Below are 26,245 nucleotides of genomic sequence, written 5' to 3'. Positions count from 1 at the left end.
GGTAAAATAAATAAATAAATTAAAAAATCCAGAGCCCAGGTGGTGTAACCATCAAAGGACAAGATACAGTAATGGAATAGGAGGCACCTCAATAGATACCTGGGCAAAGCTGTGGTAATCCTCAAGGAGGAAAACGTGACAATTTCCAAGAAACTAAGGAAGTCATCCCAAACGTAGTCCTTCACAACACTTGGGTGTGCTCAAGGGCCGAGACCCCACAAAGTCTTTTCTCAGGACACCCACCCAGCATGGTGAGAGGGGTCTGACCAGCACCTGCCTCCTGGAGTTCCTGGCAGCAAACTGGGACATGCAATGGATTGGTTATGGCTTCCAGTTCCGTCTCTGTACCTTCTCCTCCAGCTCCCAGTGGGGCAATTGTGGGGAAGAGAAATCCCTTTTCACAGAATCACAGAATCACAGAATCACAGAATCACAGAATCACAGAATTTCTAGGTTGGAAGAGACCTCAAGATCATCGAGTCCAACCTCTGACCTAACGCTAACAGTCCCCACTAAACCATATCACTAAGCTCTACATCTAAACATCTTTTAAAGACTTCCAGGGATGGTGACTCCATCACTTCCCTGGGCAGCCTGTTCCAATGCCTAACAACCCTTTCGGTAAAGAAGTTCTTCCTAAGATCCAACCTAAAATTATCAATTTTCCTTGATGCTTCTGACGGCACATGAGAAGGAAGCCAGAAGTCACTTTCAGATTTCTTTGGGCTGCCACAAAGAAGGCTAAACCAGCCGTAGAGAGTGACCTACCATGCCTGTGAGGTGCTGGCAACCAAGGAGGGCAGCAGGAGCTCCTGATTTGCAGCACTGGTGTAAAGTTGCTCTGCTTCAAAGGCTGCCAAGAGAGGGAAGGGGTGGGGACATCAGAGGGATGATGCATTTTCCTCCCTCTGTGTAAAGAGAGGGGGAAATGATTCAAGAGCCTCATTTAAAAATTGCTATGTATGGCACTGGGAACACCAATTCACAATCAGATGCATAGCTGGTGAAGTCAGCGACCATTAATAGCTACTGGACATTACGTATCGTATGCATCCGCTTCAGGTTTGCAGCAATGCTTCTGGCTGCTGTAGGAAATTCTAATAAAAGCATTGATTTTGCTGTGCATATTGTATAACACTGCTGCTTGCCTATACCTCCAAATAGGATTGGTTTACTAAAACAACGTCCCAGATTTTTCAGTCTTTACAGGCCACAGCGTACTTCTTGCCAAATGGTAGAAAGGGGAAAAAATTACAAGGTGGACCTTACAGCCTGTTAAGATTAACAAATGCAGGCTCTGGTAAGTGGTGAAGAGGATAGATTCAAGGTGACACTAAGACTAGGAAACTAGTTTTTATAACTATGGGTCTCCCTCAGAACATCCCCTCCTCCTCCCTTAAAGTAGGATGCCACAGTCTGGTATGCAGGTGCTGATCATAACAGTGTCACACAGTTAAGAGGAGGCAATCTGTTAAGCAATCCTATCCCAAACCCTTTAAAATGATGATTTTAAGCATTAATTAGCTAAGAAGCAGGCAGTGCAGGTCAAAGATCGCCTGTATTGTATACTAGGTGTAAAATGCTACTCAGGCAGCATGTTTTCAAAAAGAAACTTCAGTTTTCAAATAATCTTAACCTGGAGCTCACGAGGACTATGCTTTAATAGCTGAGTACCAACATACAAGGAAACATGGGTACTAAGAAACACCTCCTTGGGAGCAAGCAGAGGTACAACCTCCACTCAGCCAAAGCTGGTACCTGCGCACGGAGCAACAGACCTCAATTTAATGAGGTTCCTCAGATGGTGCAAGGGCCTGCACTGCTCTTTCAGTCATCACAGCTGACATAGCTGTGGCCAGTCTCACAGAGCCTTTCTGCACCCAACCTACGCTGCTTCAATTGAGCTGTACTGACCAGGGAATTTCCCTCTGTGCAAACACTAACTGAAGCTACAACCTCATCAGGCCACACGCTCTTCAAGTACAGAAATGAGCATCAGGAACACGGTGCAGCTGACTGACACTGTCCTTTGCTGCCTTGCCAAGCGCGGATAAAATACCAGCCTCATTTGGTTGGATTTCACACTCCCTTTCCAGAGGTGTAAAAGCTTACGTCAGGCCTTTGAGTTATGTCAGCTTGGACAGCTGCAGTGGAGTCATGGTGCAGTCACGGGTGGAGGAAAGAAACTTGGAAAAAATGCAGCAGGGAGCACATACCTGCACTGCAGCCACCCTGGGGCTACGTCTGGAATCTCACAGGGACGTGGATGGTTTTGCACCCAGAGGAATTCATCACTTGCACCAAACTTTTCCATCCAAATGGTTTTGTCTGCACTGAGGACTGGGACCATGACATTTTGGTGGGCCTCTGGTCTTGTGTTTGTGAATACCTAGAAAAAAAGGGCTCCCGGTCTTGGATTGCAGACCTGTCTTGGACTGCAAGAGGCTACAGTGACAAAATGAAAGCCAACCTTCACGGAGCAGACAAGCTCAAGTTGAATGGTTCTTGTGGGAGGTCATAGTCCACATGCAAGATTTTGTCCGTGGCTAAGAGCTCATTAACGAACACTTTCCACATTACTAGTACACTGAGCATCACTTTGCAATGTCCCAGAGACCTAAGTATATTTGAATCATGCCAGAATTAAACTAGTCAACTAATTCACTATAAATTCAGCCTATAAACTGCATCCCACAGGTCTCCATGCACAGAGCTTAAACCCTTCACAATGATTAGGCAGCAAACCTATTATAACCATAACAGTAACACCAGACTCCAATTCCCAAAACAGCGTGACATGCCACCTTTTGAGTAAATCTCTAGGCTTCAGTCCCACAAAAGGCTATGTTTTCATGACCAATTAGCTCGAGAGAAAAAAGACTGGTGATGATATACCCCTAAGTAACTCACAAGTTATTACAGCAGCTTGATTTAACTATTGGAACTAACTGTAACCAGTGCCTAATTATGGCTAAGTGTGAGGAGTCGGATGGAGATGTAGCACTGTAGCGTGGCACTAATTTTTAGCCAGGAATATCATTAGGCTTGTGTTCTTCTTAAAAAGACTTTTAAGAATTAGCTAATTCCAAAAGTGTTAATTAAAAAAGTAGTGAGAGGGGAATCTGAGAGTTTAAATTAAGAATATTAAGATTCCCCCATTGTTCAGTCAATTTTTGAGATAATCTCTTCCATTTCAGAGAGAACAGCTAGCACATTACACAGAGGAACAATAAAATTTTCTACATGCAAACTGCTGTCAAAAGAGAGGGTGGAGAGGGGGAAGAAATATTTTTCTCCGCATTAACTTCTTTGAGCTACAATAAACCTAGGTGTTTGTGTGTACCAACAGCAGTTACAATATTTTTCAAGCACAAATGCAATTGTTTCTTTTACTGCCCTGATTCATCAAGGTAGATAAACTTCTGCCTAACTCAAAGCACATTGAGTAGCACCATTGACTTTAATGGGATTGCTCCTGTGCTCAAAGTTAGGCACATATTTAAAGGTTCTCCTGTACGGTGTCTACAGCTTGCAGGTATTTAAAGGAAAGAGAACTAATTCAGAAGAGCAGTTCTAGGTGTGATCAACAATCCAGCAGAGTCAAAGAGCATTATCACAATAGATAAAGAAGGAGATAATGTGAGAAAAATAAACAAATCTTGACGGGTTATGAAAGACCCAACTCTGGTCCAAAAAAAAAAATAAAAATAAATGTATTGCTCTAAAGAAAATAAAAATCCAGGCAAGTGAGGCTACCAAAAATCTTTATTAGATTAAATGTGAGACAGATTATGAGGAGCTATAGATCAGAAATAGAAAGCCTGTTTTTCTTCCCTCCCCTATGCTTGCCCAGGAATGATTTTCTCTAACTGAAATACGAAAAGTAAATTGTTTAAAATATCAAAATAAATGAAGGACCACAGGAGAGGTGGTAAATCCGTTAGAGCCCCAGTGTAAAAGAGGAAATCAAGCAGGATAAGATTGTTTCATAAAACTAAATTATTTCTTTACATGAGTCTTCAGAGACAAAGATGAGAATACCCGTCCCAGGATTACTCTTCCCACATAAAGCAGAATAAGGTTAGAAACCAAGAGGTAAAACACAACAATAACAACAACAAAGCAAACAAACAAACAAAGATCAAGTTTGTGAAATTAAAATGGCAGTAAAGAAACTGCTTCCTCAAGTAAATTAAGTGCATGATGAAGATATCAGTTGTTCCTTGCAGGATGAGATCCTGCCCCAGTCCACTTTAGGTTCTCAATGTGGTGTTGGAGGAGGCATAGCTGGTAAGGATAACAACTCATGACAAGCTCCAGATTTCCAAATCCCAGAAAAGCACGTCCCTGTACTGTACACAAAAGGGGAAAGCTCCAGACCTCTGCAGGGACTAACCAGTGTGCCTCAGCCCTGATGCAGAGGCCAGGAACAGCAGTAAAAAAAGCCCGTGTCTTGTCCACTGCCATTTGGCTCTGGACTCATCTGCAGAAATGCTAACTACTGCCATCTGCAGCAACCATTTCTGGGGGGGGGTAGAGGAGAAGTCAAGCATTAAGACAGAACAAACTCCAGCTGCATAGACTTCTGAAAAGCTGTCAACTGCCAGTGTAGCTTATCATCACAACTAAGCTCTGGACACATTTCAAGTTAGTGACTGACTCCATGATCTATCCTAATCCTTTAAACCAGCCAACCATTTAAATGACCAGACTCGATCTTGGTTCCAATAATGACCTATTAGAAAATCATTCAAGGAATATTAGGAAGTCTTTAAGGAAAAACAACACCACCACAACAAAAACCAAGCAAACAAAAACCAACAAACAAAAAAGATCAGACAATGTGTAATTCCATAAACACCTTAAGATAATTTTCTACACTATTTTAAGTTGCTTTCTGAATATTACTCTAAAAATGTGCTGAAGTAACCTGATGCAAAACAAGATGCTCTTTTTATGGGAGTAGAGCTCCATTCACATCGGTGTTTTCACAAAGCGCTTCAGGAGTGCATGCATGTACCCATTTGTCTACCTGCACCTTGACATCTTTCTGTGATGCTATGCTGATCCTGGGATGCTTGCGCTGGAGCCCAGCAGAAGCTCAGCATGGGTAGATGCAATCTGGTGCTGGTGGTTTTACTGGGGACTGAGAATGGCTTACAACTGGATCTCATCAGAAACAGTCTCCATAATTCCTCCCCGCCATCAGAGGATGCAGATTCCGAGCTTGTTGACTCCCTTTAGCAGTACACAGCCCAACAACACTGGACTCAAACTCCCTGATTGCCACCTCCTTTCTAAGGTTGGTTTAATCCAAGAACCCTATTCTTTCTTCTCTTGGACTCATCCCTTTACCTCTTCCTTCTACATTGTTCTTGTCATCATTAGCACTTATTCTACTACATAGTTGGCCAGACTTCTCACAGCAGGTTGAAGCTGAGAGTTCAAATGAATGAAGAGCAAGAGTTGGATTTGATCTGCTGCAAGCTGTTTCAGATGCAAAAGGACATGAAGAAAGAGTATCACCCCACAAATTACATTGAATTTCAATCTTCTGTTCTTACTCTTTGATTACATAGAGTGAGGTCTATTTTATAAACTTGTATACTCTTCCCCATGTCCAAATGTATTGCTATGGTTGAAGGCAGAATACATTCAGTCACCTGTTTTCTTGTGGCTATATTGTATTTTCTGATCATTCACTGCTGGAGTGTTGCTGGGCCAAGAGTCTGTTACTTATTTTGGCACTATTTTCCCACTCCAAATCATTAATACTCACTTACAGCGTTGTAAAGTCATAATAATGCAACTGCACTAAGTGGTTACATGAATACAAAGTGTGTATACAAAGTAAAATCAACTCAGCCACTACATCTCTGCTAATGTTGTAGCAATCACTTTTCTTACTCTATCAAGTATGCTTGTCCTATTCATTTCTCATCAGAAGTTCTTTGTTTCCCTGCCTCCTCTTACCACCTATTTCTCACCAGTAGTCAAAGCCTGCAATTGAAATGGAACAACTGGATATTGTAGGGTGAAAACGAAGCATCAAAACAAGAGTACATCCAAAAAATAAGTGACAGAAATCACTAAGTTCCACAGAAACCAAGACTAGATTGCTTTCCAAACAGGATGTCTTTCACTTTTTTTTTCTTTTTTTTTTTTTTTTTGGTATGGGAACCAGCACGTAAATTTTAGAGGAGAGATTTCTTATATAGAAGGTGCTCCAAAATATAGCTGAACCAAAAACTACCATTCTGTTGCATGTTCTACTCAAAAGCTATGTCAGTGGCTTGAATTCCCTTTGTTCCAACTCTGCTTTTGCACCGAGCGAGAGCTGTTTGTTTCCCACTTGGCCTCCATCTTGGGCCACCTCTATATGAAAACAGACAGTTTGCACAGCACACACACACATCCAAAGACAATTTGCATTGTCTCTCTATATAAAAGAGTAATACCATCACCTCTCCTTTGGATCAGCACACGGAAGCGAAAGAAAAAAATGCTTTTGTGACCTACAAAAGCCTTACTTGAAATAATTCTCTACGACTTGAGGCCTTTTGGAATGGAAGGGATATATTGTTTTGACTTGATTAAAGCTGAAAAGTTGATTTGACATCCTGTTGTCAAGGAAACCAATTCACACACAAAAGAAAACAGTTGTGATGGTATCATTCAGACTATTCAAGTGACCTTAGAAAGAAAAAAAAGGCTTCAGTTCCAAAGATTTGTATTCAACTCACTTCACCACTGTAGAAATAAAGATCATTGCTCTTTATGCTTATTGGAAAGCAGTTTTCAATCTGGAAAAAGCAAAATGCCACATCTTCTCCCAACTGCCAGATCCAATACTTCGCTGGGGCCGTGCACATAAACACACCTACCATTTACTGCCTATTTCAAAGAACCACAGAAAGAATCACACAGATGCACAGAGAAGGAATTTCTTTAATTGACAGGACTGTGATAAACACCCCCCGACACATACACACATCTATTGAACACCAGCTCAACAAGTAAAGTTTGAAAATGCTTTCCTTCAACTACAAATCAAGCTTACCTCAAGCACAGCAATGTATGAGCCTAGCTTCGTTTTCCTGAGAGATATCAAAAGCAGTATTTATTCTCTGCCAATATCCCGGATCCCTCACAAATTAAATTTTCCAAGCACAAAATAAATGGTATGTGGTTATGCTCAATCTGCTTACTCCTCCTACCTACTGGATCGCAGGGAAGCAGAGCTGTCCTGGCTGACCACTACCACCACCGTCCAGCTTTGCAGCCCATGCGGTGTCCCAGAGGTTTCATTCCCTGTCAACTATGGGTAGATGGGAGAAATGAAACTTTCTATCTATCCACTCACAGACGGAAATTACACACCTCTTTCTCCCATGACATTGCCTCTGCCTGGCCAAACGGACAGACAGATGACTAAATAGCAACTTGTCTCAAGTCCAGCTCAGAAAAAATAGGCATGATATTAATAAGGAGGGAAATACACTGAGCAATGAATGCCACTGTTCTTGCATTATTGTCATTTAAGGGCATCACACCAAAGGTCACGGAGATAATAAGCCTCAGTCCTTTTGCATTTGTTACACAACATACAAATTGCCACAGTGTTAATGAATATATTTCTCCATTCCTGGCCAGCTAAGACAATGTATTATTTCCTCTTAGACAAGTGCCTAACCCTTGGAATTCATTATTTCTACTGCTTCTTGCAGCACTTTGTCCTTAGGGCTGAGCATAAATGCCACAAGAAGGCTGTGACTGGAGCATCAAATGCTTTGTATGGCTGAGTCTGACTTCCTTTTGATAGAGCTTTTTTGGCTGGAAGAATATCCAAAGTGCATTTATAGTATTTTTAAACAAATACATACACACGTTCATATATGCTCTTTTACAGAGTTTCATAAAACCCCTGGAGAACACAGGAAAAAATTTTGATCTTGTCTTTACTTCATGGACATTGCTCGATACTTATCTATTGAAGTAATAATTATGCTAGAAATACCAACTCACCAAAACAATAGAAGTTACCGTGAAATAAGTGCATTTCCACTTAAAGCAATGACAACAGGAAAGTAGTTCTCAGAAAAGGAATAAAGATCACAGAAATGTGGAAGTGCTGGATGAAGAAATACACTTAAAACCTCTTTACTCTGAATAACCCGCTAAGGGAGCACAGCTGAGATATAGAGAAATGAATGCCTCATTTCTAAACTGTACTTCATTGTATTTTAAGTTTAGTATTTTTGCGTAAAGATAGCCAGCTATAGCTGAACCAAATTCACACTATTTCATAAACTAGGTTTTGGTTTTGTTTATTTGTTTGTTTTAAGACATTAAATTATTATTTCTGATCTTCGCATAAATATAAAGAATACATTATAATATGTTGTAATTATATGTATATATGTTGTAATTATTTAATTATAAATATAAAGAGAATATTGGTGCTGGTAGCTTTGTATAGTTCTGAAAAAAAAAACTTTAATTAATAATTAATTAAATTAATATTCATATTATATAATTAATAATTAATATTGGAAAGGAGTCCAGCACTAAATGCTGAACTAAAATAAACCAAGACTACTTTCTGCATGTGATCAAACAGCCTCTACCTCTATCACCCAGACTGAAATACTGCACTTTGCATTTCAATGAGCATCTTATTGTGGTATATTCTCCTCTCCCACCTAACAAACCCAAACCAAAGCAAACAGCAAGACCCACAAAAGCAGACAGCTGAAGGTACAACTAAGCTTACCCACAAACAGGTCCATACTCCTTTATGAGTTTTGTATGGTTTTCCCAAAAGCCCTGGGTAAAAGAAAAACATCACAGTATTTTAGAACAGTGCTTAACAGAAACCCAGAAACCCTGTTACACAGTATTGCTAACACTCACATCAAAGCTCTGAACCTCAACTAAGAGAGACACTGCATTAGCCAATAATCTCATCTTTCTCTTATTGTCCATCTCTGAAAGGAGAGTCTACAAATGATGATTGAAGGAAAAGGAAAATCTGGAAAGCCATTAATATGTTTTCAGAGCTTTACAATCTGAAATATGTTACCATTTCACAATATTTTTGATTAATTTCATGATCAGAGTCCTGACTCATAATCTTATTCTGATACGTGTGTGGATGGAAAAACTGACATAGAAATTAATAACAGAATAAGTATGACTTATAACACACTAGAGAAACAGAGGGAATGTTGAAAAGGTTGTGGGTTGTTTTTTTTGTTGGTGGCGGTGGGGATTTTTTTTTTGAATAATGTAACTAAAAACAAAACAACCCAGCAAAATTGGAGTTTAGCACAAGGCAGTCCCCTGGGAGATTCTGCAGAATAGTAAGCAGATGTATTTTAACAAACTTTTAGAATTTTCACTGTGTTTCATTTTCATAATTGATGAAAATTGGTATCCATTTATATAAACATGTCTGCCTCTGTGCTAAATTGTTAGTGTCCTAAATGAATTTAAATTGATTAATCTGAAAGAAGGTGTGTAAAAATTATCCCCAAAAGCGAATATAAAGAAATCTGTTTTAACAAAACTGCAATACTTGAAAATCATCCTGCATTGTGTTTGTAACTCGTCTTTGGAAAAATAACATATTTGACTGCATTAATCTGCATTTATATTAATTCAAGGAAGGCTATTATGATCTATCTTCATTCTTTGGAGAAAACTAACAAAATAGAATACTTAGGCCTGATATTGAAGCTTACTTATTTTTAAGACATACTAAAGAATGTTAGCTAGAACGATATGAACCGTTATAAATACATAAACCACAGTCATAAATAAACAAGACCGCGTAACCTGTTAATGCACTGAGAGCATTTTATCACACTAAACAAACAAACAAAAACTCTGGTAATGAAAGGTATTTGCCTCGTTTATCACCCTTAGGTGTTAACTTAGAACCCAAATAAGCAAACTACGTGGCCCAGCTCATCAGCCCACACTGGCCACATTGCTCAGGGGAGCATCCCCAGCCCACATGAACACACCAGGGCAGCATGTGAGGTAAAGCACAGCGGTGGCATGGCAGAACCAGGCCTGTGCTCAGCCCACTTTCCTCCTAGCCTGGGCCTTCATCAGGGAGGGAGACCCCGAGCTGCAGCCCAAGCCCCCTGGCTAAGCTTTGCCCTGGACCATGAAGAGACGAGCATGTATTGCCCTCCCTGCACCTACCAGCTGCTCTCTTTATTTACAAGACGCCTGTGCTTTAAGCAATTCAGTGAAGAAACCTTCCAGAAATCTGACTTCTTGGAAGCACTTCTGGCTTGCTACTGTGGCGTCAGGCAGAACACGTTTCAGAGCAGGCCTGTTAACCAGTAACTGCTCTTCCACCTCCAGGCCTCCTAAATGAGTGCACTGAGTTAAAATTAACTTATTTACCTATTTTCCTCCCTCCACAAAGTGAGAAGCACAAACCTGCAGGATGGGGGGAGGAAGGGAGTTGAAAAGTAATGAGGAGAGGCCACAAAAAAGCACCTTTGGGAGCAGCAGAAGCCCCTGTTCCCCACAGCCCTGGTCACTCGGATGTCCTGCCCTGCTGTGCCTGTCCCCACCAGCCACTCTGTCTTGGCCCTGCTCTGAGGGCAGGTACAGTGTGGTGAGCACCCAGCTGCACATCTCACCAGGTGAAACACCACCACATTGCATGTGAGGGACCCTGAGAGGTGTCGGTGGCCAGAGCATGGCCAAGACGTGTGTGCATCCCTGTCTGCAACACAGCGGGACAAGACCAGGGATGTGGTCCGGAGATGCTGTTGAGAGGGAAAGAGAAGGCGAAGGAGAAAGGTGGAGGGGGAAGAAGAAAGTGTTGATGAAGAAAGCCTCATTACAGTTGATAAAAACTTCAGATTTTTTAGTGTTTCTTTTTTATTCAGTTATAATATGCAACTATAAATCAAAATCAACAGCCTTATCTGAAGTCCCTGCAAGATTTTTAGGTAAAGCCTGGCAGTGGCATGGCAGAACCAGGCCTGTGCTCAGCCCACTTTCCTGGGCCAGGGGACATGCCACATCCACAAAGCCCTGACAGATTTACAGCATCATCTCTGAACATGGCTTCCAGTAGACAGGTATCTTGAAAACCTCCACTTGCGAGTTGTGTTTGAAGTACAGCAAGCCTCATAACTGCTACTGGCAACTTTTATTATTATTATTATTATAATTTTAATTTCTTTTTAAACACTAGCTACTGTTAATCTCCTCCAAGGGTCATCATTGCAGGTTTGTCCAGGTTTACAGTTGCAATTGTACTTAATGCTTACAGGATAACTGAATATCTGACCAATGCCAGCAACTGTTCTAGATGAAAATGGAGGTAAGAGACCTCTCCTCAACTCCCAAAGACCACCCAGTGGGTGAGCACAATGATGAGGAAGCAAACTCAGAAATTGTGCCTGCTGGACATGTACCCAGTGGTTTAAATGGCCATAAGTCAGGAGCTAAAATGATGCAATGTGGGGGTTAGGGAATAGAGAACAGGGAAAAAATGGAAACAGATGTTTTTGGTTCTTTTCTTTTTTTTTTTTTTTTTTTTTTTTTTTAATAAAAGGAAAACAGAAAGAAACCAAATAGCAAAACAATGCACTATATTATGAGATGACACCATGCACATCAGGAGGAACTATAGCACATTAAACAGAGATTGGTAACAATGAAGTGTAAAAATGTAGTAAGTAATGCTGTTCCAAGACAGAAAAATCACTTGACCTTCTCTTTGTCTGGAAGCTGCAGAATATGAATTGTCATCATCAACAACAACTCAGAGAAGGGTTAGGGCAGGGCAGGGAGGAACGACTTGCTGCATGCGGCTCCTACAGCGAGGTACCAGCTTGATGACAGTGCATTATCAAACAAGATAATGCAGGAGTACGAAAAGCTTTTTTCCCCTGAAGAAAGCATGTTTTATAGCATCTGGTACACCATGGAAACAGCAGCTCAAGTGGGCTGACTGCTGCACACCCAGAAGGCTTCTTTGTTTACATGGCTGGCAGTTGCCTCCCTACAGGGAATTTGCATTCTCCCCTTCCTTTGAGCATGCATCATCGGCTGCATCTGTGGGCAGAACCACTCGCAAGGCCAAATCCTGCTCTTAGGGATGCAGATGCAACCCCTATGGAAGGAAAAAGGATTTGAGTTTGCATCAGCGGGAGCAAAATCTGGCCTCTGCCAACCATCTATCTCAAGACACTGGGTACTGAAACTTCAGCCTGTACAGCATGCAAATCAAAGGGCTTCAAAAAGGGACTGGGGGGTGCTCAAGTACCCCCATCCCTTTTTTCAATAGATTCTGCCATTCCAAGATGGATCCTTCAGCAATATCCTCCTTATTGCATATTCACCTTGCTAGTGCCTCACAGTCTCAAAAATCTGCAGCAGTCATCTTCCCTCCTTGCTGAAAATGGGTGTAGGCACTTAACCAAAGTTTTCAGAAACATCTAGTAGCATTACGCATTTTAATTTTGGGGGTATCTAACACATAATCATCATAGAACTGATTGGGTTGGAAGGGACCCTAAAGATCATCTAATTTCAACCCTGCCATGAACAGAGATGCAACTCACCAGATCAGGTTGCCCAGGGCCCTATTCAGCCTTGAACACCTCCAGGGTCGGGGCATCCACAATCTCTCTGGGCAGCCCATTCCTGTGCCACACCACCCTGAGTGAAGAACTTCCTCCTTTCCAAGTGGGGCCTCACAAGGACAGAGTAGAGGGGGACAATCCCCTCCCTCCACTTGCTGGCCTGGGCTGCAAGCACACACTGCTTGCTTATGTCAAGCTTTTCATCCAGCAGAACCCCCAGGTCCTTCCCTGCTGGGCTGCTCTCACTGGGTTCTCCCAGTCTGTACTCACGTCTGGGATTGTCCCAACCTAGGTGCAGCACCTTGCACTTGGACTTGTTGAACCTCATTAGATTCACAGGGGCGCACTTCTTAAGCTTGTCCAGGTCCCTTTGGATGGTGCCCCTTCCTTCTGGAGTATTGAGTGCACCACTCAGCTTGGTGTTGTCTGCAAAGTTGCTGAGGGTGCACTTGATCCCACAGTCTACGTCATTGATAAAGATATTAAACTGTGTCAGCATGGGGCTTATCAGACTTATTTTCAGTAGTTGCTCAATACCTGCAAATCTCATGAGCTGAAAATAAGGACTTATGTGACTTTAAGCTTAAACTTAAGCTTAAGGTGACCCAAAGTGCATGAAAGATGCTTTGTAAAATTTCAGCTTGCTGCAGCTGGAAAATAAATTACACGAACGTAGCTAGAGTCTGTAAGGGTCACTAGATAAAATTGTTTCAAGGGGACTACATTGCTGGTATCCAGAAAATGCTCCTGATAGTAGCTCAAAATATGGACTCTAGAAAAGTCAATACCAGAAAGCAGTGAGGGCTACTAAGCAGCAATGTGCATCTCAACCCTGACCTTAAAAGAGCACTGGGGCTGGGAGCAAGGTGGTATTTGCACACATGAGCACCTCTTTGCTTGAGGATGCCAGTGGTGGTGTTACCTGATGTGTTACCCACTCACAGGGATCTGGACCGGCAGCACCAACTCATTTCACCTAGGTTGGTTCACCCCAAGGCCCCTTGCCAAAACAGCCTGGATTCAAACCCGTGACTTGGAAGCCAAAGATGTCACATCCCAATTAGTAGTCCCATATATGCTCCATCCCCCACCCTCACCTCCCTGTAGTCAGGAGTGATGTTCTGTTTCACTATGATATTAGCTGAAATACCAGTGTTTGAGCACCCACACCTCCCGTCAAGAGAAAAAAAAAAATAAAAATCTATACATTTACTTATAGTACATAATGGCAGTGAATGACAACATTTATAGATGGGATTTTTACTATTCAATGGCCTTTGTGTGCCTTTTTTCCTTGGACTACTTGTAAGTGCTAACAGCCTAGTCCCCTAATCAATATATAGATATATATTTTTCAAAACACAAGCTAACATTTAATTAGAGCAAACTGGTATCTGACTGCAGCCCACTTTGAAGGAATGACCCCTAGATTGTACATCATCTCCAGTAATAATCCCAGTGAAAACACTAGGATGCCAGCAGATAAGGAGGAGAACAGCATGAACTTCTAACCAGCCTGATTTCAAGCCATGTACATAGTTTGTTTCTTTTGATCGTTGCCCTTAATAGCTGTCCTTTGTGTGTAATTTGGTTTAATTTATGTGTATGCCATTTCAGATTTTAAAAAACACATATAGCCCCTTCCAAATTTATTAAAAGCAGCCTTCCTACCCTTAATAGTTATTAAGAGAGGTTAGTGTTATGTAATTAAGTTAATCCTCATCTGTAAAGGCTAATTAACTGAACACTAATTGAATCTGCATATGAAAATGTGGACAATGTGTTCTCATTATATAATTTGTTTGGTATTTAGTTCAGGTAATTTTTTTAATTGTATATTTTCTTCTTTTACCTTTTCAGGTCTTAAGGAAAAAAATAAGTTGGCAGGTTCCTGTTTGTGTGCTGTGCTAGCTCTTGCCATCTTCAATGAACAGCTCGCATATCAGAGTCTGGAAAACCTGTCCGAGCTCCTTGGTCAGAGAGGCCAGGGGCCTCAACTCATCTTTTTGATGACTGAGTCATCTCAAAGAATCAGATGGCACAATACACTTCAGTCATGCCAGTTCCCCACCCCACAGCCTGCACACACGACCAGCTCGAAGCCATCGGGGCAGTTTTGGCAAGGCACTACCCTTTCACCCCCAAAGATCTCTTCCCAGTAAAGTCCCAAGGAGAAAACAGCTTCTTCCTGTTCTCCTCTGCCTGGGTGTGCCTGCATTACAAAGGCTAGACATGTTTTGGACCCTTTTCAGCCCTTACTTGAGACATTTACAGTTTAAAACAGTCAGGTTTCCAAGAGGGAATTAAGAAAAGCACATCATCCTTCCTGGTATTTGCTGTCTCTCCCCATTAACCAGGTTAATGGCTGATTCGAATAGGCTGGTAACCGAAGAGACAGCAGGAGAGAAGGGAAGCCAAGCAAGTAAATACACAATTGCAAGCCTGACCTCAATAGCATGCAGGATTTCTCAGTGCATGGAACACACGCAGTCCTCAAATTTTCTCACACGCACCGCTACATGTTTTAACATCTAAGTTGTAAGCCCCAGCACTGCCTAAGAGGCATGGCTGCACAGAGCAGCTGCAGTTGGTTAACATTCCCTTGTGCACCACTTCTGGCCCACTGGCAACAACCTGGCATCCCTGCTTTGCCAGAAATACCTAATGGAAGAGCATCAGAGAGAGGAATGAAAAATTGGATATACCCTGTGTATCCTTCTTTGGGAAGATAACACATTTTGCAGGTAAGAGTACTTTGGAAGATGTACACGTCGGTAATACATTCGATCTGGGGCATACAGAGAAATTAGTATGGACTGGGATGAGGAAAAAGAGTACAGGCATGAAAGGAGGAGATCCATAAGTGTCTCAGGGGTCAGGCTTGGGACAAACTTTGCTCAGTGTTTTGAGGACTTGACTTCGGCAAGGAAAGCAGACAGACTTTAGCCAAGTGTGCTCATGAATCTGTGGTGAAAGACATCTTCAGCAAGTAGATTGAGACTGTCAGATCAGAAGAACTGGATGAGCTGAAGAACCTGAACAGCAGCAATGAATGAGAGCCTTTACTTCAAAGCAAGACTTCATGCCCTCAGAGGGACTACATTATCTCCAAGACTTTCTGCAATAACAGATCGTTTGAAAACGATGGAGAAGGAAACCCTCAGATAGACACATCAACCACAGGATAACAATGAACAACAAGCACGGTGAAAAATATAATCGCAGCAAATCTGGGGTATGCTTTCTCTGGAATGCTGCATGCAAATCTGATGAGCCACATTCAAAAGGAATGAATTAAAAACGGAACAAGTCGAGAGAAGGGTTACAAGGATCCTCGGGGAACGGAAGGCCTGTCTTACAAGTAGTAATTAGGAGAGTTCATTTTAGCAAACCAAAGGTTCATTTTAGCAGACCAAAGGGAGGAGATATGCTTGCTGTCTATAAATGTACTGGGAGTAATCATCAGGGAAGGAAAATATCTATTTAATATAAAGGCCTGCATTACTAAAAGATCAAATGAATATAAACTGGCCGTAGATAAATGTTGCTAGCAATTAGATGAAAGTTACAGACTATCAAAGTAGTAAGATTTTAGAACAGCCTCGCAGCCAGAATACTGGAGGCAGGAACCTCGAGGAGGTTTTTGATGCAGAGGACATGGCTGGATGGGAATACTTAGAAAAACAGAGTGAAGGATCAATAACCCAGCGCATCTATTCTGGTCCTATGCTCCTTAAGGTGTCATACAGCCACTTCCAGAATAAAAGAGACTCCTCTCTAGTGAAAATTTCATATATGCACAGTGCAATCACATTTCTAGTTGATTCAGCTTAACTTTCCAAAGCATTCCCACGTAGATATGGCCTCAAATATTAACTTGGCCTGCTGCAATAAGATTTTCACTTTCCTTTTGTCTTTCTACTTTCAATCTCATTTCACTTTACAAAGTTCATTTCCACAACATCTCTGGGATGGTAAGTGCCCATCTGTCACAGGTGGGGAATTGGACGTACACGAGATTAAGCAATTTGCCAAATGCCATGCAAGAAGTCAATGGCAGAGCCAGAGATGAGTTGCAAGTTCCTCAGTCCTTCTTGATGTCTTACAAACCCATTCCTTCTCTGCCACTGAAACACAGACAGCATAGATAGAAATGAGACAGGAATATCAACAAATTTGATCTATTTCTGAACATTCAGACATATCACATGTCTGAGGCTTCAGAGAAAAGCAAGAGGAAAAAAAACAAAACACCACCAACAAATACGCAGTTAACTCTAAAATGTTTTAAATAGGTTTCTTCCTCACCCAACTATTAGCTTGGATTCAATTACTCTTATCATAATATGCATAGCTATAAATGTAATTAGTCATAAAATTACTCAGACCCCCAAATTATTCCAGCTGCTGTATTTGACTCCCTGATTCTTGCAGTGATGAATTCTCCAGACTGATTACACTGGCAAAAGTCATATTTCCTTTTATCTATTTGGAAGTTGTCTGCCATTAGCTTAGACCTTGTTTATATCTGCTGTAGAGCCGTAATTGCAACTTTACTATTTTTATTAAGACTATTGTCTAGATAACATATAAACCCGCTTGGCCCTTATTTTATTGAATAGCAAATGTCACAGAAGACATCTATGCAAGCTTCTGGGAACCTTTATCAAAAATAGAAAACATGTTATTATGAAGACATGTACAAAGAGAAATACAATTTGTGCAATGTTTGTTCATGAAAGGCTCTATGAGGTCTTACAGACAAACGGCAATTTGTGATCCTGTGATAAATATACATTTATAAGAAGTCAAGAAATTGGAAAAAAGAGAGAGAAATGAATGATGGATCTTGTTTTTACTAGACTGTGTAATTTCAACTAAATCTCTTCTAAGTTGCACTCAGTTTGGAAAGAAGACAATTCTCTCCCACACAATAAGATTTTCTCTCTTCTTGTACGTAATTCCACTGGATCACTAACTGTCTTTGTTGCCTTTCTTAATATTACTACATCCTCAAATTACAACAGGAATACAGAGAATTACAGTGCTCTCTATAGGAGGGAATTCATTGTGCAATAGAAGACCATTGCAATGTGTATTTTCACTGTGCGCTCAATGGCTCTCAGATGGATTAGCGTAAGCATTCAGTACATCACTAATGGTGAATGAGTTTTATTACTTTTCTTTGCTGGCCTCCCTTAAGAGGAGCAAAACAGCAATTGCATGATCTAAACAAATGAGAGCTTCTTCTTGGAGGACAGACAGGCAGACATGCCAGTTAAATCTATTGGAAACAAACATTTTGGGAATACTCTGACAATGCAGTACTGTTTTAGGGGGCAACAAGTTGGCATCTGGAGAAATGAAAGTTGACTTCTTTCCCAAGAAAGGGAGGCAGGGACTTTCTTTTCCTTCAGGTATTTTCTCTACTACAGAAGAGTGTTCCCCTTCTCAGCTCCAGCAATAACAGATTCCACTAGGTTATGAAAATGTCATTTTTCAGGATAAAAGGCATTAACCAATCCCATTGTGCAACAGTTTCTCTTTGGCACCACAGAGGGCAAACAGACTGAAAAAAAATACTGGAAAAGTTACACATCCATATGCAAATCTTATTTCTTCATCTACAGAACTGGAGTCACAGTGCTTAAGCCCTTTTCTGATTCAAACTCTGGGCTATCTCATATCACCTTAACTCACTAGCACCCAAGCAGGTATTATTTAGACAGGTGGATTTCAAGAAAACCCTCAGCTTTAGGAAGCAACATTACTCATTCAGTGGGTGATAATATCTCAGCCTCCTCAGAGACATTTCCCTTGCAGAGGGCCAGGGGTCTCTGCTGTGGTTTATGAATTGATTATAAAAATCAATATCACTTAATTATCTGTAACCATCAAGTCTGAAACTATAAAAAAAATCTGAAGGAACTAAAGATTATCACAAGCTCCATCCACGTTCGGCTCCCAGATTTTGATCATATGTTGTGCCAACTCTAGCACACAAACCAGTGCCCAAATCAAAGCACTGCACTACACGCAGAGTATTTCATCAAGGGCAGAGAGCTGGAAAGAGCATTACATGTGACACATTAATCATGCCACTTAATGCATTACTGGAGGATAGCGGGACTACTTCCGTATTTTAACATAGCTGGACAAGCCCAGCTTCCTCTTGCTGAATTCCCACCTTGTATGGATGCAGGCTCTCAAGCATGAAAGCAGAAAAATGTCCCTATAGATTGCAGTGCCCTCTGATGCAGAACCAAGCATGCTGCTATCTGTAGCTTGGACAAAGCCATTTTTGCTCCTATCTATCATATGGCACCTCTGGAAAAGCCACGAGGCTAAGGGCTGACAAATCAGCTTGACACACACAAGCCCCAAGGTGAGCCCATACGTTCAGCAGGGTACAAAGGGGCATGTGGCTGCTGAGCTATGAGCATCTTTCACCCTAGCCATGTGAACAAACACTTTATGTGCTCCATCCTGCTCCCAGACACACAGTCGACCAGGTAGGACAGCCTTAGCCTAAACTACTACAGACAGAAACGTGTTGTGAGATCCTATGCAGAACGGAATAGTTTTATTCCTTCTGGAATAAGACAAGCTGCAGCCCCAAAAGCCACATCAAACCACACAGTTGACTCTTTGCCTAGCCTAAAATAATTATTTCAATAAAATCTCCTTGTTTTCCTAAGGTAAGTTACTTTTCACGTTCTGTTCTGAAGCCAACCACTGTTCAAGACCCAAGCCACCCAGGTGGTAGCTGGTGGGATCCAAGCACAGAGAACAGATGCACTGGAAAGCCACACTGGGCCTCCCTGGAACAAGGCAGACTGAAACACACAGTGCCAAGCCCAGCACAGGCTGGGGAGAGAATCAGGGAGAACAGCAAGAGCTGGGATAGCACAAGGAAACTACACAGGAGGCTTCAGTGGAGCAAAAATTTGGGACGGATCTCACAATCAGCAAGGCTAGGACCCAAAGCGAGCACAGGGCACCACAGCAAAGGCACAGTCATAGCTTCAAGTGCACCTTGTCAATCTGTCCAAACCATTTTTTTTTTTTTTTTTTTGAATGAATGAATGACAACACACCTGCAAATAGCAGGTATTTTCCACAGAACTGATGCATTTAGCTGCCCTGTCACAGTTGCTTTCACCTGCACCCAGAGGAGAAGAGAAACACTTGGCACCCCCATTCAGTGGCCAAATAATTGGATGCTTTGGCACAAGGCACAAAGCTGAGAGCAACCACTGCTCTTCCCTTCCCTGTGAGTTAGCTCTGTTCCTAGAGGCCACTGACAGAAAGTAAGCACTGCCTGGGACAGGAGACAATTCCTCCTTTACACCCTCCCTGTAAAGCAACAACCTGGAGGGACTGTAGAGGAAAACGAGGTGCAGGGAACAGCAGCATAAGCAAGCTCCTGATGAAGACATCATCTCAAACTGAGAACCGTCTGCTCTTGCACTGTGCTGCATTTCTTACGGATACAGTACCAAATTGCCATCCCTGACAGAGCTGAGGGTTTGGACATTCCTGGCTCCAAGGCGGTCCTATAATGCTCATCAGCAGTTCCAAGGTAAGGGCTTCCTCCTGCAGGTCCTCAAAGAAAAAGGGAGTACGATCTGGTAAACAGTAAGAATCCAAATTTATTGATATTAGAAAGAGAAATTCTGTTTGGAATTTAGACCTGAAATAATAAGCTGCAGCGTTAAGATATTATGCTAAAAACTTAACCTAACATCACTGTTAGTCTCTGGTTTGTCCTCCAGAAAAAGGGCTGGAGGAGTCAATGCTGGAGAATAAGGCTTATGCCCTGGGAAGTAAAGGGGCATCCCACCAGACCACTGAGGGAAGCAGGACACCCTACCAAAGCTACAAGGAAGCTCCTGCTGATAAAAGAAATGGCAGAAGCTTGCTCTTGACTAGCCAACCTCTAAACCCAGCCCTTGGACAAAACATCAGGAAATGCCACAGCATGACCAGAAAGTGAATGGACTCCTGAATCACTGTAAAGCCCCTGAGGGTTTTCATAAGGACAGGACAGCTTAGGGCTGCTTATACTCCAGGGATTAAGTTGTTTTTTTTTGTTGTTGTTGTTTGTTTTGATTATTCTAAAAACTTGGCCTCTTCAGAAGTCTTGGGTCAGTACCTCTTTTTAATTCAGATGCAAAATTATGGGGTCAATCTGGAAGTAAAAATAAAAACCAAGGCCCCGATGAAGAGTGTAAGAATCTATCCCTCACTACCCCACTAAATTTCAGGCTAAAACTGTTGTGCTCATACACATGTATTAGAATTTCTATATGCTCATTAAGAACAGCCCCAGGTTAATTATATGACAATGCAGGATGCCAAAGAGAATCATATCCTCCAGAACACAGACAGCTATCTCTGCTCCTGTGGAACAGGTTATTTCTAGAGGCTGACAGATTAAATTCAATTAAATCTACAGCTTTGATGCAGTGGCTTTAGAGCAGGGTTTTCCTCTCTCCCCCAAATCTTTAACATAGTAGCTGGACATTTAGCTTGGTTAGGTGCCAAAACCTTTGCTGGGTGTAAAGAGAGAGGCAGGAGGAAGAATGTTAACGGCCTCTTTTTACAGTAGCCAGTTGTTGGAGGAGGTGGGGGGAAAACAAACCACACGGAAAACAATTGCCAATTAGTGGTCTTGACCATTTAAAAATGGGTCCCAAAATAGTCAGCTAAATTGTTTCACCCGGAGCAAAATTACCCATGGATACATATGCATGCACACAAAAACAGCATCTCTTGACGCAGTGCTGATGGTGACTGCAGTCAAGGAAGAAACATTATTACATTCCACATGGTGAAAAGACCACAATGCAGTAATTATTCTGAAAGGTTTTCACAAAGCACAATTATTAAGCTAACGTTATCCCATTATTGTTTGTTGCTATGGAGATAATATGATCAATATATTTTCTGGATTGATTTTTTTAATACTACTAGCACATTTCACAACATAGCAAGATTTAACTCAATGCATTAACTGATTTTAGTTTATGATTGGCAAAGTCTTGAGGCAATAGATTGCAATCCATCTCACGCCTATTTTTCTATCAAGACACTTAATGTCAAAATCTCTGCTGCAAAAGCAAGTTTTCCTTGTTGAAAATGAGAAAAAGGATAACAAATTTCTCTGAAGAGAGGCAATCTTTTAAACATGAATTTAACACTTATTCATATTTTTTTCCAAAGCCAAACAAAAATAACCAGCCTGACTAGGGAAGGAGCGGAAAAGCGAGTTGTGTTTGAACTCTCAACTTAAGATGCTTATTTATTCCAGCGGAGATGTTTTGAGCCATTATCCTCCTCTGTGTAATATAAACTGTTCCTGCAGCAACAAGAGGCTCTGAGAAGTCAGCGGTGGTTGAGGTGCTGAGCAAGAGCCCACTGGATGCAAATGCAGCTTACAGCCTTGCCACAGCCTCTCTCTGCAGTCTTGGAGGAGTCGATCACTAGCTGCTCCCATGGCCAAAGACAGCAGACACTCGGCTGTTGGTCTCAAGGGGTGGTACAGCAAAACTGGTGTAGCCAGAGCCCTCAATTTCTTCACCTACAGAACTGCCAGAACCTCTCTTCCAGGTCTGCCTCTGCAGATGATGAGCTTTTTGCAAATCAAGCAACTACTGCTGTGTTTGGACAGTGGTGAGCCTGCAAGAATCTGAGTCTGTCAGACCTTTGGAAGGCAGTAATACAGTACGTTAAGAGACTTCGGTTCTAACAAGGTTGTTTCAGCCAGTTACCTCTCACACAAATAGCTGAGCTCATCATTGTGCGAGGTCTCAAAGCCTTTTAACATATATTTCCCACAGTTGTCCACAGAAGGATTTTCACTGGTTTTTCTCCCCCCATACGACTGTGGGAATAGTAAATTCCCTTCCCCTCAGTTGCAGAGGTGAACATACTTTTGTCAGCATGGTTTATGCTCGAGCCAGAATTTACAAGTGCAGAGTACTAAACATGGGGTAATTAAATAAGAGGAGTTATAGCAGCACATGAAGGTAACAACACCTATTAACTTAGGAGAGTCATGCAGTTAGACTTAGGTTCCCGTGTTCCTTTAGCTGGATTAGGCACCAGTATATGAACTTTGGCCACAGTGTGTACAACTGCTTGCATAAAGTTATTCATTACGGTAATTCCACCTTCTCCCTTCCCTAAAGGCATCAGATTGGGTGGTCTTGTCTGTCTACTTGAAGTGGGCTGTGGCCCAGTAATGTAACTTTTGGACTGAATGGAGGGAATCCATCAGGAATGATCATTCACAGATTAAATTTGTTGCCTGTGCAACACATCTGGCTCTTCTGGCCCAGGGGATAAGTAAAAGAGTTAGGAATTCACATTCACATCCCACCCCCTACAAGATCGCCGTGCTGCCACTAACCCAAACAGAGGCAGGGATTGTTTATAAGCCACCTTTGCCCTCCCTGGCCTGCATGGCATAGATCATTCTCTTCCATCATGTTCCTGAATGATGCCGCTTTTATCAAAAAGCCTCTGAACTGCATGGACATGCGCTACGGTGTACGAGACAAGCACATGCGTTTAGCTGCTTGCCTTTGCACCTTGTTTACTGTTATGCTACCTTATAAAGGATTTTTCTGCCAGACAGGGTTTAGAAAAGTAGGTAGGATACTCATTCAGACGGGCTATTGTCACATGAGCAGCCTTAAAGGCACCATCTGCTAGTTCACTGGCACAGCAAAGCATTGCTTAGTACACATCATTGTTTCCAATATAAAGAAAAACTTCATTTGGTTCAAACCACTGACTACATGCTGTCCCCCAGAATGAATTATCACACAACTACACAGAAATTGTGCAAAAATAAAAACTAATTTAGCTGTGGTCAGTCAGGGATAACAGTTTTGGTAACAAGAATGATAAAATTACATTCCCAAGCAACTAGTCTCAACAACAGACAGACAGCACCTCTGGTAAATTGGCTGCAGGCCTGGTTTTCATGCTCATTTGTATTGAGTAGAACCCACCAGTGAGACCTGTTCACCTCAGTGCTGAAGGAGTAAGATAGTTAGCAAAAGTAAAGCACTCAGTGTCCTGCTGTGTGGATGGACACTAGACACACTTCGCTTAGTTACATTCTGTAATTGCTATGTATCATCTTCTAGTCAGATTACCTTTTTTATTATCATAATTTTTTTTATCAATCCAAGTCCCAAAAGGTATCCACAAGAAAACTCACTGTTACTCCACGACACAAAGATCAAACTTTGCTGTTTGGCTGGACTCACGCATAGTAGAGAGCCGTACAGCAGCAAGGGGCACCACACAGAGGCATCCCCCACAGCAGAACCCTGCCCCTAGAGCTCAGCCTTGCCAGCCCAGCTGGCCTTGGCCACTATGCTGACCCAAGCTGCTCTAGGAAGGTACTGGGGTCCCACAGCTTCACCTTCCTCACTTCTCCGCACATATAAACGCTGCTTTTGCAAGAACGGAGAAAGCACAAAGACCACACTCATCTTCAGCCTTTCCACAGGTCACATCAGGATGCAAAAGGCTCTCACAGACCTCCTTCCCTGCTCCCACTACAGCAAAATATAACTTAACCTACAGCGCTTTGCCCATAACTATGCAAAAAGGTGGATCTGAGCCGGGAGGCTGGAAGAGGAGCCAGCACAGCCGCGTCGCAGTCTCAGAGCTCCCTTTGCAGGCTCCGTAACAGTGCTGTGCTCAGGGAGACGGGAGCTGTTCAAATGTTTTGACAGAACATGCCGATTCCTCGGGAATGTTTTTATTCTAGTCAATGTGCCAATTCTGCACAGATTTCCAGTGGAAAGCAGGCAGACAGCCTGGGTCTGGGTCTTCTGAAATAAAATGATTTCACGCAGAAAGAAGAAAGTTGCAATTTCAAACTATTTTTTATCGATTTGTAGTTTTTTTAGTCAGTTTGATCATTTTCAATTTTACCTGGGAACTCCGTTTTCTAGCAGGCTCTAAAGACAGGCCAAAAGACACCAAAACACTGTAGAAAATTAAACTTGAGCAAAACGCCTCAGAACTTTTGAGATGCTCTGTTTAAGTAAACAGAGCACAGAGATAAACAACACGGAAACCCAAAAAGCCCACTAACCTTACACTAAATAAATGATGTCCTAATTAGGAGCTTCTTCGTCTGGTTCTGCAAGAACCCAAACACCTCCATGTTTGTATCTGCAGTTGTCTTTCAAAGGCTTTCTTTTTCCCTTTTGCCTTAGGGAGTTATTTATAGGGCTATTATAATTTGAGGTCTGGTCTTCTTGTGGCAGGTCCTCCATCCAGGAAATGAAATAGCATTAGAAAATGAAATCTCACATTTATGAGGTCTCTGAGATGGTTCCCTGGGGCACTGGGGGGGGAGGGGGGGAATACAGAGAAAAATATAAACACAAATATAACTACAAGATACTTGCATGGTTCCTAATTCTGTCTGTCATGAACTATATGAGAGTCTTTATTAAAATGGAGACCCTTAGTATAAGGTCACCAACTGCATCTTTTTCCCTCTCGAAGGTCTCCAATTCCCTTCTTGTGTGTGATACGGAGGCTTTGCCACCACTCCTTGCCTGCAAGGTGATCCTGTCCAAGACTGTCCTCACATGTGCAGCATGAAGAAGGATAACTCAAATGCCACCCTTCCCCAGCTGCTTTGCCTCATGTTTTTCACAGAACATTATATGTTCTTGAGTATTAACCTATCAAAGCGGATTTGTTCACCACTTTGCAAGCTGTAACCCTTGTAAAATTCATGTATCAATCACCAATTTCTTGTTCATACCTCTTTGTACATATTTCCTAGACTAACTACCCTGCAAAGCCACAAGGTGTTTTATCCCATCCAGGGCTTCCCACCTGCTGTTTCAATATATAGACATAAAACCAAATAAAAGCCAAAATGATGAAGACTTTGGGAAGTTTGACTTTCCTAGAATTGGAAAAGGTCATCAGATACTTGGGACAACACCTATAGAATGTGACAAAAAAAAGTAAAGAGTAATTTACATTTATTTTAATGTTTTGCTCCCCCACCCCACAGCATTTATTATCAATATATTTGGAAATATTTTAGAACTTATATCTAGGACTCAATGTCTTTTTCTCTTGCTTGTAAGTCTCATTCGCAATTCCATTTCACCATGACAAGAAGAACGTTTGTTGAGCAGGTTGCTGTTTTTTTCTTTTGCCTGAATATTTAGAAGTGTCCCAATATAATTTTTCACTTTTCCCTGTATATCATTAGAAATCACGTAATAGTCACGAAATGTTTAAGAATTACAAAATGGAAAGATAATAGCAAGGAAATAAAATGAAAAGTTAAAAAGTACAAGGATACCCCGTGACTGTATCAATCATTCCACTGCATGGCAAAGTGAAAGCAGAAAGAAAAGCCAGTAGCAATTTGAGATACCTGGTTTTAAAGTACATAGGTTTGTTTAGACTTCCTGTTGAAAAACTGCTTTTTTCTTCCTCAAACAAACCTGATTCAAGTGCAAATCTGGTCGATTCTGGTTTCACTTTATTGTCTACACTTAGACAAGTTCTGAGGCCTCTGAGTATGTGGAGAGTTAGATTACTTTTGAACTTTATAGCACCCAGAC

The 26,245-nt window shown here is 41.7% G+C and overlaps 1 protein-coding gene across 1 annotated transcript in view; it reads right to left on the bottom strand.

Moving 5' to 3' along the window:
• TBXAS1 (thromboxane A synthase 1) overlaps positions 1–26,245 on the bottom strand; it is a gene marked incomplete at its 3' end in the record, with an annotated part of 227,332 nt that overhangs the window by 141,713 nt on the left and 59,374 nt on the right. Inside the window, exon 3 of the mRNA XM_084281641.1 lies at positions 8,774–8,826. Within this exon, the coding sequence (XP_084137767.1) occupies positions 8,774–8,826 (53 nt within the window). The remainder of the gene's footprint in view (positions 1–8,773; positions 8,827–26,245) is intronic.

This window comes from Netta rufina (assembly GCF_964035555.1).
Source record: "Netta rufina genome assembly, chromosome: 1".
NCBI classification, from domain to species: Eukaryota; Metazoa; Chordata; class Aves; order Anseriformes; family Anatidae; genus Netta; species Netta rufina.
Note: the sequence above shows the minus strand (reverse complement) of the source record. Positions and strands in the feature narration are given on the sequence as shown.